Source organism: Papaver somniferum, chromosome 1, assembly GCF_003573695.1.
Source record: "Papaver somniferum cultivar HN1 chromosome 1, ASM357369v1, whole genome shotgun sequence".
Lineage (NCBI taxonomy): Eukaryota > Viridiplantae > Streptophyta > Magnoliopsida > Ranunculales > Papaveraceae > Papaver > Papaver somniferum.
In genome coordinates, this window is record NC_039358.1 from 240817943 (window position 1) to 240833872 (window position 15930).

General features: G+C 39.5%; 2 protein-coding genes across 2 annotated transcripts; both read right to left on the reverse strand.

Moving 5' to 3' along the window:
* Positions 1-420: 420 nt before the first annotated feature.
* LOC113274446 (leucine zipper protein 1-like) lies at positions 421-2766 on the reverse strand. The gene is made up of 6 exons (XM_026523835.1): positions 2755-2766; positions 2600-2674; positions 2444-2509; positions 1907-2248; positions 894-1827; positions 421-815 (listed from the first exon to the last, which is right to left on the reverse strand). Exons 1-6 carry the CDS (start codon positions 2764-2766, stop codon positions 421-423), a joined length of 1824 nt encoding a protein of 607 aa, XP_026379620.1.
* A 3783-nt stretch (positions 2767-6549) lies between these two features.
* Positions 6550-11020, reverse strand: LOC113321486 (wall-associated receptor kinase 5-like). Its single transcript, XM_026569402.1, has 5 exons — positions 10797-11020; positions 10066-10397; positions 8496-9443; positions 7861-8022; positions 6550-7758 (listed from the first exon to the last, which is right to left on the reverse strand). Exons 2-5 carry the CDS (start codon positions 10133-10135, stop codon positions 6665-6667), a joined length of 2274 nt encoding a protein of 757 aa, XP_026425187.1. The 5' UTR covers positions 10136-10397; positions 10797-11020; the 3' UTR covers positions 6550-6664.
* Positions 11021-15930: the final 4910 nt, after the last annotated feature.

Sequence of the window (15930 nt, forward strand, 5' to 3'; positions counted from 1 at the left end):
GAAATATGAAGATTAAAGATGAAGGAAACGTGAGAAACATGAACGAAATACAAAATAAGATGCGGCGAGATATTTCACGAATCAAAGGGAAGTGAAGGATTTGCCAAGGTCAATTAACCCTACACCCAACCTCGAAAACACACAAAAGAACAAGAGGCAAGTATATACTTTAAGTTTCGTTATTCTTTTGAGTGTTTCCTCGGTAAGTATATACTTGGCGAAATAAAAGTCATAATATTGAGTAAATAATAAAAGATCATTGAATAAATATGTACCAAAGCAAAATAGAAAACTGCTAACCAAAATATTATCCAAGGAAGTTAAGATGTTTGCCCCCCAAGCTTGGGAGCTCCCAGAAAAATAAAATGTTTTTAAATTAGCCAAACAGTACGATCAAAATGGGAAAGAAGAAAACTAAGGCTATTGCTGAGGAGAGGCGTCATCAGTAACGGTTGTTTCAGGGATCTTATCACGCGGTCCACCAAGACCAGCATCAGTACTAGCAGAAGCTCCCTTGGACTCTTGTTCCATGGCCTTCGTGTCAACAACCTTCTGTTCCTCGCCATCTTCAGAAAACCCATCTTCTTCGCCTGGGACGATTTCGTGCTCATTACAGTAAGCGTCGAAAAGAGGAACCATGTAGTTCTGAGTATTCTTGCGAGCTATCTTGGCTACCTTCGCGGAAGTTTCCATCATCTCGTCTAAATCAGCGTTCAAGTCACCCACCTCATTTTGTAAACGGGAAGCCTCTAAGCGAGATTCATCCCTTTCTTTTGAAAGGCGAAGGACTTGGCTCTTGTAGCGCTCTTCGGAATCTGCAAAACATGACAAAATATTATCAGAAATTTGTAAATAGGCATAACTAATGAGTATTGCATTACACATAAATCTACCTTCCAAATGCAAAAGGGTGGTATTCAAAGTCTCTTGAATATCGGTATACAAATGATCCATCTTGAAGATTTTTAGATATGAATCTTGGAGCCGAACACATAACTCGGGATATGCATTGTCCCAGCCTTTACCATGGCCAGACTTTGAAATATCTTTATCAGATTGGATGATGAGGGAACCCTTGTTTTTATGAGAACCCTGGGGCTTGGCTTGATAGGAAGGATTAACGGGCTTCGGGCAAGAGAAGTTGTCTAGCTGAGCCTGAAGGAGTTCCACTTTCGTCTTCAAACGGTCAACCTCCTCGTTCAAATCCGTCACTTTATCGCGAGATCTGCGAAGATTAGCTACAACCTTGCTTTTACTGTTGATGACACGCTCATAATCTTCTTCCAACCTCTTGTAAGTAGCTATCGACGAAAGGTGGATATTCCTTGAAGTTAAGAGGGAACTGTTGACTCGCTTAAGCTCCAACTTGAGGCGCTTATTATCATCATGGAGATGGTGATTCAGCTCCTCATTACGCGAACAATCAATTGACAAACGATCTACTTGAGAGAAAAGAGTGTCGACCTTCTCATTCAAAATTGTGTTTTCGGACACATAACAATCATTCTGGGTCATGAGGTTTAGGTTCTCACCACGCATATCTTCTAGCGAGGCAGCTGATTCGGAAACATTCGCTTGACGTTGCATGCATCGAGCTTGACGAAATATGACATAAGAAAATAACAAAAGTAGAGACAAAGGAAAAGAAAGAATCTGCGAGGGAAGTGACTTACTCAAACGCTTTACCAATTTCTGACTTTCCTTGCTAGAGTGCTCCTTTTCCTCTTTGAGCTCCTTTGCCAAAAACTTGATCAGAGTCTCGTCCTTCTTAGCTTTCTTGCGAACAAGCCTAGTCTCCACAAGGTTGTCCATGTGGCGATTGACTTCCTGCGAAGTGGAGATCTAAAACTTAGGAGATAAATCTTGGGACAGAGAAAACATACAATGAAAAGTCAAAAGGGGTCACCTGATTCATCAATGCTGCGTGCTGCTGGAGAGTCAAATTCATAGAAGCACTTAGCATTACGGACGATTCCAGAAAGATAAAGTCATCCGTAATAAGGGTCACCAAAGATTCTAAGGCACGAGACCTCATGGCAGGGTCTTCGCGAGCCTTGACATAGACGTTTTGGAGAAACTTCATGTCAGGGTTAAAGATAGGGTTGGACATTGTCGACGAAGTTATCTGCTTCTTCTTCTCGCCAGTAGAAGGATCCTTGGCGAGCTTCTCGGAGCGTTTTACCTCGAGATGAACAGGAGGGTCAGCTACTTTGGCATAGGAGGTTGCACGAGATTGGAGAGGTTGAGGCTTGTTAGGAGTGGAAGAACTCGTGAGTATAGTAGCCTTGCGAACTGCGCTAAAGCATCCAGGTCCAAGACCTTACGTTGCCTCTTGGGCCCACCAGAAGAAGGATCAACTGTCTTCGAGACAACAAGTTTAGCGAGAAAGGTAACCAAAAAGAACGAGGCATGCAAGCTGATAATGATAATGAAATAAAAATACCTGAAAAGGAGGAGGAGGAATAGGATGTTCACGCCTTTTCCGCCCCTTAGTTGACTCAGCAGCGGGCTGATTAACAAAGGAAGTATTACACTAGGAAGAATAGAAGATCGAATTTTTAGAATGTTACAAGAAGACAATAATGAGCAAGGTGGGTACCTGTTTAAGAGCGGGATACGCAGTGATACCCGTTTCCTTATGATCTTTGAGTATACCAACATCAGGCAACTCGTACTAAAGAAAGGAAGAACAAAGATATGAGAGCCTATGAAATCAAAAGCGGGACAAAGATTTAAACGAAAAAAAGATGATACCTCATCAGGCATGGACCAGTGAAGCTTCCAAGGGTCGTAGTCAGAAAGATGACGGTGTTGAAGAAGAGGACCCTTTCTAGGGTTTCCATTCTCGTCAAAACCCTAGACCAAAGGGCCTCCCACCACTAAGGGAAATGTCGCCCAATCTTCATCTTGCTCTATTTTAAGTGGGCCCACGCTGGAAGAAACAGTTTTCGGCGAAGTAGTTTTATGGGAAAGTTCGATACCCCATTCTTGGAACTTCTTGGCACTGGTAAACCTCGTCGAATAACTAGTTGCGAAAGAGTCAGCGCTATAATCACGAGGATTGAACTCGTCAGTCGAAGAAAGGATCTGCGAAGTATCACCCCCCGAGCGAATAACAAACTCGCTAGAGATACGAATTGTATTACCCGAAAGTTGAAAAACCCCGCACTGGATCTTATTCAGAATCTCGAAGAAAGTGGGGTTGGAAGGATTCTAGAGATGAAAGGTTAACCCGGCCCTTAACTGACCAAGAGAGATGATCATCTTCTCCGAAGACCAGGAGTCGGAGAGAATCCATCTAGAGTTCAACTCCATTTCAGGAGTCGCGCAAACGGCAGGAGACACAGAGAAATCAGTCGCCGGGAACAAAGATAAACCCATCTTCTGGAAATCATATTGAAGATCCTCAAGGGATTTGAGTGAGGAAGTTGTGGAAGTTTTCTTAGAAGCCAAAATAATGAAAAGGAAGTCGAGGGTGAAGGAAGGGTACAATAATGGTGAAGAAAAGAGAAAGCACGAAAACCAGAGAGACACAAAAGGGAGGAAGAGGAAAACAAACCCCAAACTTAAGTCAAGTAGGATATAAATAACGTAAAGGGATGACTAGTTTAGCAGGTCGACGACACGTTCGAAGAATAAATAACCGGTAATAAACGGTTACCCCTTGGAGAACGTGTCAGCAAGGGATTCTGGAGCGATTCTTATTCCATTATCGTATGAATCGAATGGAATAAGAAAAGGCAAAATGTAGGTACGCGAAATAGGTTCGCAACGTGTCAGACGTAAAGAGGTAGAAAATCTCATTCTAAGATCCCAGTCAGGGACTTGTCAAATCAGATGTCAGAAATTATCTCGCCGAGGTCCAATCACACGAATACAAAGAGAAGATACAAAAAAAGGAAGGAATACTCACTCGAAGACACGAAAGACCAGATTGAAGTGCCCATAAAGTCACCAAGGACGAAGTCAGGAAAAGCGAAGTAGGATTACATGGTTGAAAAGACAGGTCACGAAGTAGATAAATTATTGAGTAAGAAAAGAGACAGGTGTCCCGACAAGTCCATGTGAGGATAGCGAAACAAAGGGAAAAACTTTATAGAAAATGATCCGGGCGAAGTAAAGGGCACCTCCCCGAGAATGTAGCGAAGTAAAATGAGCTGCACTCCATTAGGGTTAGCTGGCCTATAAGTAGAGGTCCTTGGGAAAGATATGGTGGATCGGATTTTAGTTGAGTGGGAGAGCTTTGCTGAGAGGAGATTAGGGTTTCCTTGTGTTTAAGAACTTATACTTTGATTTCTTTGTATGATTCATCAATAAAGATTTTGGGATTCATATTATTAAAACATATCTTAGATCTTGGTTACTTTCCTTTTGGGTGTACTACCGGATTTCCAATAGTTACAGTTAGTTTTTCTTCATCTGATAACTTTTCATCTGTTTAATTTTTGTTGCAATTCTAGAAGCTGTAGGAACTGTTAGCTTCTTCTTAGATCGTTTAATTTATCTCACTCTACTAGCCCAGCCAACACTAGAACGGAAGAATAGAGCAAGTTGCACCAAGACTGTCGCATGTTTCACCAAAAAACTAAGAAGTTTAAGCTGCAACTCATCCTTTCACTTCCTCAATCCGGACATATATACTTGAGGTGAGAAAACATGGGCTAAGAGTTGAAATGTCCCAATTTGAGGATGTCGTTAGTGGAAATGCCCCGATTATTCAAAATTAGTGGAAGTGTCCCATTCCGTCAATTAAGCCGTTAGATGTAGTTAAGTGGTCAAAGAATAGTGATTAATCTCTTCTTCCAGAAAAATCAAGGTGGTGCTTCTGTTATCAATCCTTTCTTTTAGGCAATTCTTGAGATGTTTGCTTGCGACTTGTTGGGCTTTATTCCCCTTCGTAAATCGTAAGCATAGAATGTTCAACAGGCCTCCGAAGTCTTTAGACCCTTTGTGTTCTTATTGATCTCTTCTACAACGCTCTTTAAAACATCTATAGTGATAATTTCACAAAAATGTTGGTTACGAATTTGAAATCAAAGGAGTTGCATCAAAATAAATTTATAAGAAAAAGTTGTGACATCAAGATAGATAGAGAGGGAATTTTATAACCCTGGTATCTAAAGAGCCCAAACTTCAGTGCTTTAATTGTCAGGCCATTCTGAGAAACATGATAATCCTTGCCATTAGAATAGATTTTCTCAAGGGCGCTCTTAATCCCGTTATGGAAATTGTAATCTAGTCCTATCCTTTGGATCGCATTGATCAGCTTTAATGAATACGGCAATCCAAACATGCCTCCTACATTTTCCTTCAGCTTTTCGGCTCTATTAAGACAGATCCCACTCTCTCCATCACCAAAGACAATCTGCAAATAGAACATTATAAACTTGAACATCCATTCCATAATGCACATAAATATTGCTATTTCTGCTTGATGCCTTGATGGATGCATATATAGACATCGTACTCACCTTATAATCACCAGTTCGAGATTCCAAAACCTCATAATCCCAGATATTTTACCGAGCAAAAAAAAATAAAAAGAATAATCCCGGATATTTGAGTAATAGTTAGCAGACCGCCTTGCTACCAGTGGATCAGTACTGTTGGTAGTTCGAGAGCTAACACTGTAACGTATATGTGAACTCCGTTACAACAGTACTTGAGTGCTGTGTATGTAGTGCTTATGCTGGTGTCAAGCCTTTGAGTGTCATGAGTATGGTTTGGGGTTGACCATGACAAGCCACTGAAGCAAGATTAATCTAGTTCCAAGATAATGAAGTCGTCTTCCACATTTACATTGTGCAAAGCCTCCTCTCTTCCAGCAACTTACATTAAGAAGTTTATATCGACAACAAACATGTTGCACATTTATCAGGTTCCCCATCCTAAAAGGAAAAAAGATCCCCATAGTGATTGAGAAAAACAAGAATTTGAGACACTAGTCGATGTCGACCTTGCGCAGCACTGTAGTCATTCCAATTGAGGACCAATCACGCACTCTCTCTCTCTCTCTCTCTTCCACAGTTTTCCTATCTCTTTGGATAATGTACGGAATGGTAAGTAACATTCCGACATAAATATTTTAGTCTTTCATAGGTGGTGGCCCTGGTGGGTCTGTAATTTATCATAACTTCGTACACTTAAAAATATATCCCAGATTCCTAGGAAAATATTTCAAACCAATCGTAATGAGTTCGGATTTATTTCAGCTATGCGCTTCTAAAAGAGTTGTAGAGCCCCCTCAGGTCGCCCTGTACGAGCTGCCTCCCAAGTGTGAAAATTTGAATAAAATGATAATAAAATCCTCATAGCAGAGAATACAATCGGATGATTTTTTTTCCCAGCGTTGGTTACACACTTGATTCACCAGTTTCAAAGTAACCAACTACAATTGCACGAACATTGGATTTCACATTGTATTCATTTACAAATAAACCATCACAATTTATGTGTGATTTTAATGTAAAAAGAAAGAAAAAAAAACTAATCATCCAGAGTGGCATGGAGTGTACTTTTGTTCAAAAATAAATAAAATAAAACATTGTGTCGAAGGATCCCAACTTCAAAACTCAATACAGAAAAAATTTACACTCAGGCCGACAAGTTACACTCACCTCGGCATGTTCATAAGATAGGCAAATTTGTTAACTCAATGGGACAGTCAGTTGTGGCAGGTTGGAGGATGATTTGAGCTGAATGCATATGACGTATGAACCCTTTGCAAAACCGACGTCTGAGACCTTTGCAAAACTTGTAGATCTGTGGCTATTTGTTTCATCGTAGGTCTGTCTTCACCCTTTAGGTTAAGGCATTTACTTGCAATCTCTGCTACCGCCATAACCTCCTCTAGGTTTGCATCCTTGAAAGCATTGTTTTCTTTATTATCATCCATTAAATGAACGAAATATGCCGCAAGATTTCTGTGTTCTTCTGGTCTGTCAAGGCAAAGTGGCCTTTCACCCGTTAAGAGTTCTGCAAGAACGACGCCAAAACTATACACATCACTTTTATCTGTGAGTTTGCTTGTGTTGAAGTATTCCGGATCCAAATATCCTAAAGTCCCATGAACTAGTGTATTTATGTGAGTGTGGTCCAATGGAACTAGCCTTGACAACCCAAAGTCTGAAACTTTAGCTGTGAAATTTTCATCTAATAATATGTTGGTAGACTTGATATCCCTGTGAATGATGGGTGGTGACGCTGCCGAATGTAAATATGCAATTGCACAAGCAGTTTCGGTTGCAACCCTCAGACGACTTTCCCAAGTCCTAGACTCCTGCTGCTTGTAATGGATGCGGTGGAAAAGAGTACCATTAGGTACATATTCGTACACAAGCAGAGGAGTTTCAGTTTCTAAGCAACAACCCAAAAGCTTCACCACGTTTCTGTGGTTAATCTGAATTAAGATAGCTAACTCATTTATGAACAGCTCGACTTGACTCTGGTCGAATACTTTGGACTTTTTTATGGCGACTACACGACCATCACATAAAGTCCCCTTGTAAACTATACCACTCCCTCCTTGCCCAAGAATTCGTTTCGGACAAAATTTATTGGTTGCCAATTTTAACTCTTCTGATGTAAAGATTTTTGTTGACTCTCCCCCATTTTCATACATAGACATATGTTGTTTCAACAACAATCCACCATTTTGCTTGAAGAACTTCTCTTTAAGTTTAAGTAGTTTCTGTTTCCTAAAAAATACGTATAAAAGAAATCCCCCACTAATGACAATTAAGAAACCAGACCCAACACCTGTGTCACGGTAACAATAACAACGCTTTAGGTGCAGGAAAAAGGAGCATATACAAATTCTAACACTAATTTCTATTACATGAGGAAGGTTAATTAAATTACCTAGTGCAACCCTCATTGCCATGGTAGTAGTACTGCAACCACTCCCGTCTTTCCTCCCATCGCCATTCTTGCCTTTTGGACAGGAACACTTGTAACTTCCAATGGTATTCGTACAAACTCCTTCACATGGATTGTTGCTCTTATGTTCACACTCATTTATATCTATTAATCAAAAGTCAGTGTTAAATATCCATAAAATTTATTCAAGAGTAATTTCTAAACAATTTCTCAGTATATTTTTCCCCAAGGGTTTCATCGATCAGTAAATTAAGATTCTAAGAAAAGCTATGTTTTTTTAGGATTGCCCACTCTTCAAACTTGGGCACATCCAGCATATCATTTCATGTTTTAATGGAGGAAGAGTGTAACTAGTCTATGGGTGAGTTCTTTTCAGTTGCATTGCCTAATTATTTGTGAAATGCCATGTTTTAATTTCGTATTAGACCTCAAAAAGAAGAAAACTAAGACAAATCTTACAAACCAATTGTAAAATCATGGAACACAATCACGCGTCATGTCTTTATATATAGAAAGCATAAGATAAAATATGATTGCAAAGACTTAAAAAAGACGTACATGATAAGTTCATATCAATGAACTCATACCTATTTGCAAAAAAATAAATAAATTCATACCCGTGCATCCAGGTTCAAGATAAGGGTTTCCTTCGAATCCTTTTTTGCAGGTGCATCGATATGCCATTTGGCTCTGCAGGTTACTTACTGTACCTCCATGTCTTCTGATATCTGTTGTCTGGGAACAATAACTATTTGCCTGGCATGCATAAGTTTTATTGTTTTGTTGCGCCTCCTCACAAGAAGTAGTGTTAGATTCTATTGCCCAATCAAGGACCACCGGTATGACATTATTTTTGTATGTGCTACGAAGGCCTTCCGTAGTAAGATCCAATGGATTGAACGAGTACTGCCCTAGCTCAGCCAGTAAAACAAAGCTACACGAATTAGGAGGACTCGTATCCGTTTGATTATCATTATGGTGCTCCACTGATCCTTCAAACATCTTCAAACCCATTGGGATGGCTGTTTCGCAGCAAGTGTACCTAGTGGTGTTGCAAAATGTTTCTGTCTTTTGTTCCTTCATCTCGCATTTTGATTGACACTCTCTGTGTACCACTAGCCTGCTTGAATCGAACTTACCATTCGACCAGATTTCCACATCAGCAATATCGCATCCGATCCCAAATAAATCGTTTTTGGTATTGGATATAGTAAATGGAGTATTACTCAAGTTGAGAGCACCATCATGAAGATGCATTTTTGCCATAGCAGCAGAAGTATCTTTACACTCGAACCTTGTGAAGGAGTTCTTAACGCGAACTTCTGTATCTGATATACTTAAAACTTCTAATATTTTACCATTTGCATTAATAAACGGTTTAGAAGGATTGAATGAAGTATTGCATGCGATGCTGTAATCAAAACGACCAGTACTGTTACTAAACCCATCTCTATCACTAATGGAGCAGCCATTACCAATACCAAATGGGAATGGAATGGTAACATTCCCGCATTTCGGTATGCAACCACTCTTTGCTTGACCGTATTCCGTCGAATCATGAGCATCTAGTGATGAAAATGATGATATTGATATCATTAGTAACATATAAGAGAACAAAATGTCCCAAAACATTTCAGCTTACGTTTATTTTCCTGATAAATGAAATTTCTTGATATTGTTGTGTTGCTCTTGCTCACATTATAATTTAGCTCCGACGGAGGATTAATTTAGTCGATTTGACTTTCATGTTCATTATTAATATTACAGACCACACGATGTGTGCACACCACTCGACAAGAAATAGTTTTAAGATTTTCTTTTCCTTGAAACAGATGTGTCTGATGCACGTAATTAGCCATGGAGTCATGGACCATGCAACTATTAAGTACTATTAACCCACCTGTGCTGCACGGTTTTGTATTATGAGACAGATTAGTAAGCCTGTAAGACCTGACTTAACACTGCCAAATTCTTTTTAATGGGAATCAAAATAGAAAGATCCGTTGGAATCATCACATAATGTCGTCATTGTTACTTGTTAGTCCTTGACTTCTTGATAAAAAAAATTTTCTTTTTTCCGAGGTTTTATGTGTCGAATGAAACTAACAATATTAGTAAAAAATTATAACCGAAGAAAAATATTATTTCTGACGACAGTTCTACAAACTATACCCAATCCAAACTTACAATAGAAAAATTTGATTTGCGGATCCATCAAAAAGTCGTATGAACCAACGTGCCAATAGGATGGCACCATATGAAGAAGAAGAGTAGTAGAGCCCCTGAAACTTCAGGTTATCGTTTGAGAAATACATCCTTACTAATCTGTAGAAAGATCTGGAAAAAGATGTCACAACTGATCTTCACTTTCATTAGTTAAGATTTCCAGGTAAAAGGACAAATATAAACCGTAATAAATTGTCTTAGCAGGAGTGTACGGTACCCCCAAATGCAACACTAATAGGATCATTATGCCTCTCCACCAAATGTCTCCCTCATAAGCCTCCCCAAGCCCTTATCTGCAGATAATAGAAGTACGAAGCATGAAAACAATACATAACTACCAATTTTCTGCTTGAATTTCTAATGTTTACACTAATCCTTCAACAATAAGGCAAACATTAGCAGAGTCTGACATATCTACTCATGTTTTTTGTTTTGTTATTCATTCATTCGGCTAATTAAGGAAGTAATGGATAATACACAATAGCAGTTAACAAATATCACCAGCATTTTTTAATGGGATTACCAAACCATACAATTTAGTATTACCAGCAAACAAAGAAAATTACAGCGTCCTCTAAGAGTAAAATAATTGTTTTACACCGCGTCTCCACAGTATTGATCAAATATATAGAAAAACCCAAGGGCTGAGCGATAGTTATTCGACGGATACCTAGTCTCTCTATATGTCTTACCTGCTGTTATGTTTTCCTAGTCGGCTTATACCAGTTAAGATCAAGATCAACCATTTTGCTTCTTTCTTTTTCCTTTTCTTTTTACTTAGAAATGAAAATAATAGAGTGAAGACGAGAAAATATAATTGCGAAATGAGGATCCCTTCACTTGAAAATCGTAAGGTTGAATGGCATAATATCTATCAGCAGCAATTGCATGTATAGATAGAGTTTGGAATGCATTAGAAATGTTCAATGCAGAGTGAAAGAGCGAGCTACACCGCACCTATAAAATGTGCAAAATAATAATTCATGAATTTTTGGAAAAAGCTAACTTATTTTCCTACCTAAAATGTTAGAAGTTTTGAGGAAATTATTCCGCTTCTTTTGTTTTTAAAGTGAACATGGCATGTGAACACAAGAAGCTTAAATACCTTGGTGGATTTGTGGTCCATATCACTATCATGTGACTACATTATTGCAGGTCATATGGTTGGAATTTCCCATGCAACTTGTAGAGTCTTGGAGGTTAAACGCCTTCAGTTATCAGATGACCCCCGAATACTTCATACGGAAAATGTAATCAATTTTACACGAAAAATGAAAATGTAATTTCAGAGAATTTATGCCCAAAAACCAATTAAAGAGAAGAAAAAAATACGCATTAAGGTCATTGAAGTATATACAATCAAAAATGATTCATCCACCGAATCTGGAAACCGTGATCCGAACCGTGTGAGGGAGTGGTGGGGCCCACTTCTGCCTCATCCCTATCCCGATGCATAGTACGCAAGGTTGGGTCCATTGGATCCCCTCACGGTGCAGATCACGGTGGAAACCTTGGGTGGGTGTAGACTCTCTGATATACAATAGAGATGACACAAGTACTTCATACGGAACTTTCACATTTTTATATTACAACAATATGTAGAGTTGTAAAGATTTGCTTGCAATTTGCTGTGATTTCACCTTAAGACATTCCTTGCTACCTAACTTGTGGTTGTGCACTTGCACTAAATTGGCTTGAGTCATCTGTGGAACTCAATGGGACACTATAGAGGTCAACTGGCTCAGATGGCAAGTTTGATGCCCCATTGAGCTGGCATGGTTGATTATTTGACCTGGATGACTCTAATTTTCGCGAAACTTGTAGATCTGCTGCTATCTATTTCATTGTAGGTCTGTCTTCACCCTTTAGGTTAAGGCATTTCCTGGTAATTTCAGCAACCGCAAGGACCTCATCTAGGTCTCCATCACTGGCAACTTTTGCATCAATAAGTGGGTACACGTTGTTTCTTTCCATCAAATAAGTGAAATATGTAGCAAGACTTCATTGTGCCTCCGGTCTCTGAAGGCAAAGTGGTTTCTCGCCCGTTAAGAGTTCCGCAAGAATTACACCAAATATACACGTCACTTTTATCTGTGAGTTGGTTTGTGTTGATCTGTGAGTTGGCTTGTGTTGAGGTATTCTGGATCCAAATATCCCAATGTTCCATAAACTTGTGTATTTTTATGTGTGTGATCAATTGGAACCAACCTTGACGCTCCAAAATCTGAAAACTTAGCTGTGCAATTTTCATCTAATAACATGCTGTTGGACTTTATATCTCTGTGAATTACAGGCGGAGATGCTGCCGAATGTAAATATGTGACTTAATTTGTGACCTCGGTTGCATTCCTCGGACGAGTTTTCCAAGTCATTTAAGACGTTCCAGTAAAATCCTGCTTGTACTGGATACGAACACCTACACAACGAGCAAAGGACTTCAGTTTCTAAGCCAAAACCCAACCGCTTCACTACGTTTCTGTGTCCACCATTAAGATTAAGGCATTTCCTTGTAATTGCGTCAGCTACTACAAGGAACTCCTCTAGTTGGCCACTACTGGCAACCTTTACCCCAATAAGCTGGATGACTTGGAGGTTGTGCTTCTGGTCTCTCAAGGCTTCAAGTGGTTTATCGCCCGTCAAGAGTTCCGTAGGGGTTAAATACCGCACATGTGAATAATCATGCGAGACAACTGAGTTATTAAGGAGCGAACGGAATTCGCACGTAGCATATATTAAATGACGGAATCAATGACGTCACAAAGTCATGGTTAAAGTGTGAGAGATGTACGAAGTTGAGGAGAACGTGCGAGAAGACCAGATACATGGGTGCGAAGACATCGGAAGCTAGATCCGAAAATAGGGGCTTTGTTAGCTATCCTCCACTATGTAAAATCCCTATATATAGGACCAACCACACTTGTGGTAGAGAGAGAGATCTTTTGGAGAGTGGTGATAGAACTTTAGGAGAGAGAAAGTTATTTGTTTCCCAAGTTAGGGTTCTGTCTATCATTTTTGCATTGATTTCTATACTTAATAAAATTATTTCTTAGTGTTGTTCATAATGTCTTCATAGTCAGATATATAGATTGTTTAAGGGGTGTAGTAGTAGGATTTTCTACTATTACATTTAGGCGCTAGAATACAGCTCGGGATTGGAACTGAATCTGTTTCTCAAAATTTTAAGATGAGTTTCTTTTTCGAAAATTTCTTTAAAAAGTTAAGTTTCTTATTGTTCTTGTTTTTGTGAAAGATTTTGATCACTACCACGAAAATCATTTTACTGTTATTTCAAAAATTTGAAATCATTCATTCAAAAGCAGTTTTCATTAGGAACAGAAATTTTAGTTTACTCACGTTTTAGATGTAGTTTTCATAAGTCTGCATAAGTATTATTTCAAGACACAGAAAACTCAACACCGGTTAGGAGGAGTCGAAGAATTGCGGTTAGGTGAAATAGCAGAGACATCAAGAATGGGCGAGAGAAACAACAGATCTCAGTCGATCAGATCCGAGATCCAACAGGAACAAAGGGAGAACGATCAAAGAAATTACGATGCAGTAAGTGTTCATACCACGGATACAGATAACGCTGAGGAAGATGATGAAAGGATACATGCAGAAGGAACTGAAAGAGAGATTGAAGACAACATAACCATTGCAGAGTTAAGGAAGCGATTGGCAGAGGAAAGAAGAAGAGAAGCAGAACTACGTGCGAATTTGACATGCCAAAATGATGAGTTAAGAGAGGAAAATCAGAGATTACAAGAGAAAAGGTCACAATCAAGATCTAGAACAAAACGTGCGAGCTCAAGATCAAGGACAAGCAGGAGTACCACTAGGAGGAGTAGATCTGAGCACGGAGATAATACACAAGGGAAGTTTTTGGATAAAGCTTTTCAGGAAAATGAAAATCCGCAGGAGGAGCACGAAGGGGAGTGCATAGAGGATAGGTATATCCAAGTAGGAGAGGATGAGCTCAGACGAATGCGTCGTAGAGAAGGTAGATTGGAGCAGAATGGGGAGCACAATCGCGCACATAATGACGAGCAACGAGAGAATGACGCAGAACAAGCAAGGATGATACTTCATGGAAGAGGGATGCTGAGACAGAAGCATGAGAGAGATAGAGCAGCACAAGACCATGCGAGAAATGAAATGGAAATGCGAAGGGAAAGAAGAAATGATGAATAACGACAACAACTAGAAGAGGCAATACGGGCAAAGCAGACATGAAAACAGGATGAGAGAAGCCAAGTTTAAAAAACCAAGGGAACAACAAGAAGAAGAACCCAAATGCTGAAATCCGAAGAGAAATAGCAGAATTAAGAGAATTAGTAACTAAAGGGAAAGATCGAGGAAGAAGACAATTAGAGGATGCGATAGAAGAAGACAATTAGAACACCCTTCGCACAGAGGATACAATTAGTAACAATACCAAGAAAGTGCGCACTACCTGCATTTCCTAGTATCTTTGATGGATCCACATGTGTGATCCAGCACATAAAGACATACAACTTGGCTTTGTTACAATATGAGGATAATGAGGCAGTCTTATGCAAGTTTTTTCCATCTAGCCTCATAGGAGAAGCCTTGAAGTGGTTCGATGGGCTACCAGTAGGAATAATAAAGTCATTCGAGCACTTACAGAGTCTGTTCTTGGGGCAATACATCAGCAGTAGTATATTAAAACCAGGAATCGAAAAAGCATTCAGCCTATGAAAGAAAACAAACGAAAGTCTTCGAGATATGACCAACAGATGGAGGACGATGAGCAGTGAAATGGCGGGGCGAGTGGATGAAAGAAATCTCATCTTGTCATACATCAACGCACTGTTACCAACGGACTTGTTGTTTACACAGATCTTCAGAATGAAAGACAGAATAACAATGGCTGAGCTGCGCGAGTACCAAGAGGAGTACATCGCACTCGAAAAAAAGCAGAGAGATATGGAGTCTTACCCGATCGCAGTAACGAACGAAAGGACAAGGAATGCTAGTCTATTACCAAGGATGGAAAATGCAGTTGCAAGTACTTCGCAAGGAAGCAAAGAAAAAATAATTGTAGAAGATCAATCCAGGAAAGTTGCAATGAGTAGCAGAGACCAAGAAATGTACGAGCAAGAGTACAGAGAGAGGCAGTATAACAACCACGGAGGAAACAACAAAGTAGCAAGATATGATAATCACGAAGATGGATATGTAGGAAATATGAGGTATTACAATCAGGGTACGAACTACATAGGAATAGAGGTCAGGATGCCACCTCTTAACACAACAATGGAGAAAGTTTGGGAAGCTGTTATATTGTTGGAGGAGATAACACCACCACCCAACCTTGGGCAAGAACCACCGTCGGGAAGAAGAAGCAAAGAGTTTTGCGCTTGTCATCATTTCCACGGCCACACATCAAATAACTGCAAGAATATTCAAAGAATAAAATTAAGAATGATCGGACAAGGAAAGCTTAATCACTTCCTAGCTACGCCACTACCTCCACCACCACCAACGAAACCAACAAAAGGAGGATCATCTTCAGGATCAAACAAAGGAAAAAATATCTTTCTCATTGAAGTGGGAGCGATTTCCAAAAATCTACAATGCAATTCAATAATACACCCCTACAAAAGCATAGAAGACTTCCATGACAATGTGTTGAGTCGGGTATACGCGAGGGATGCTGAACGAAAACAAATTCTTAATTTAGCAAAGATACCAAAGCTTAAGGAATGGAAGAAACAACCAATAACATTTAGCGCAGAACAAGTAACTGGAGGAGGCGAATTTCACGACAGTCCATTAGTGGTTAAGTTAGAGATAATCCCGAAA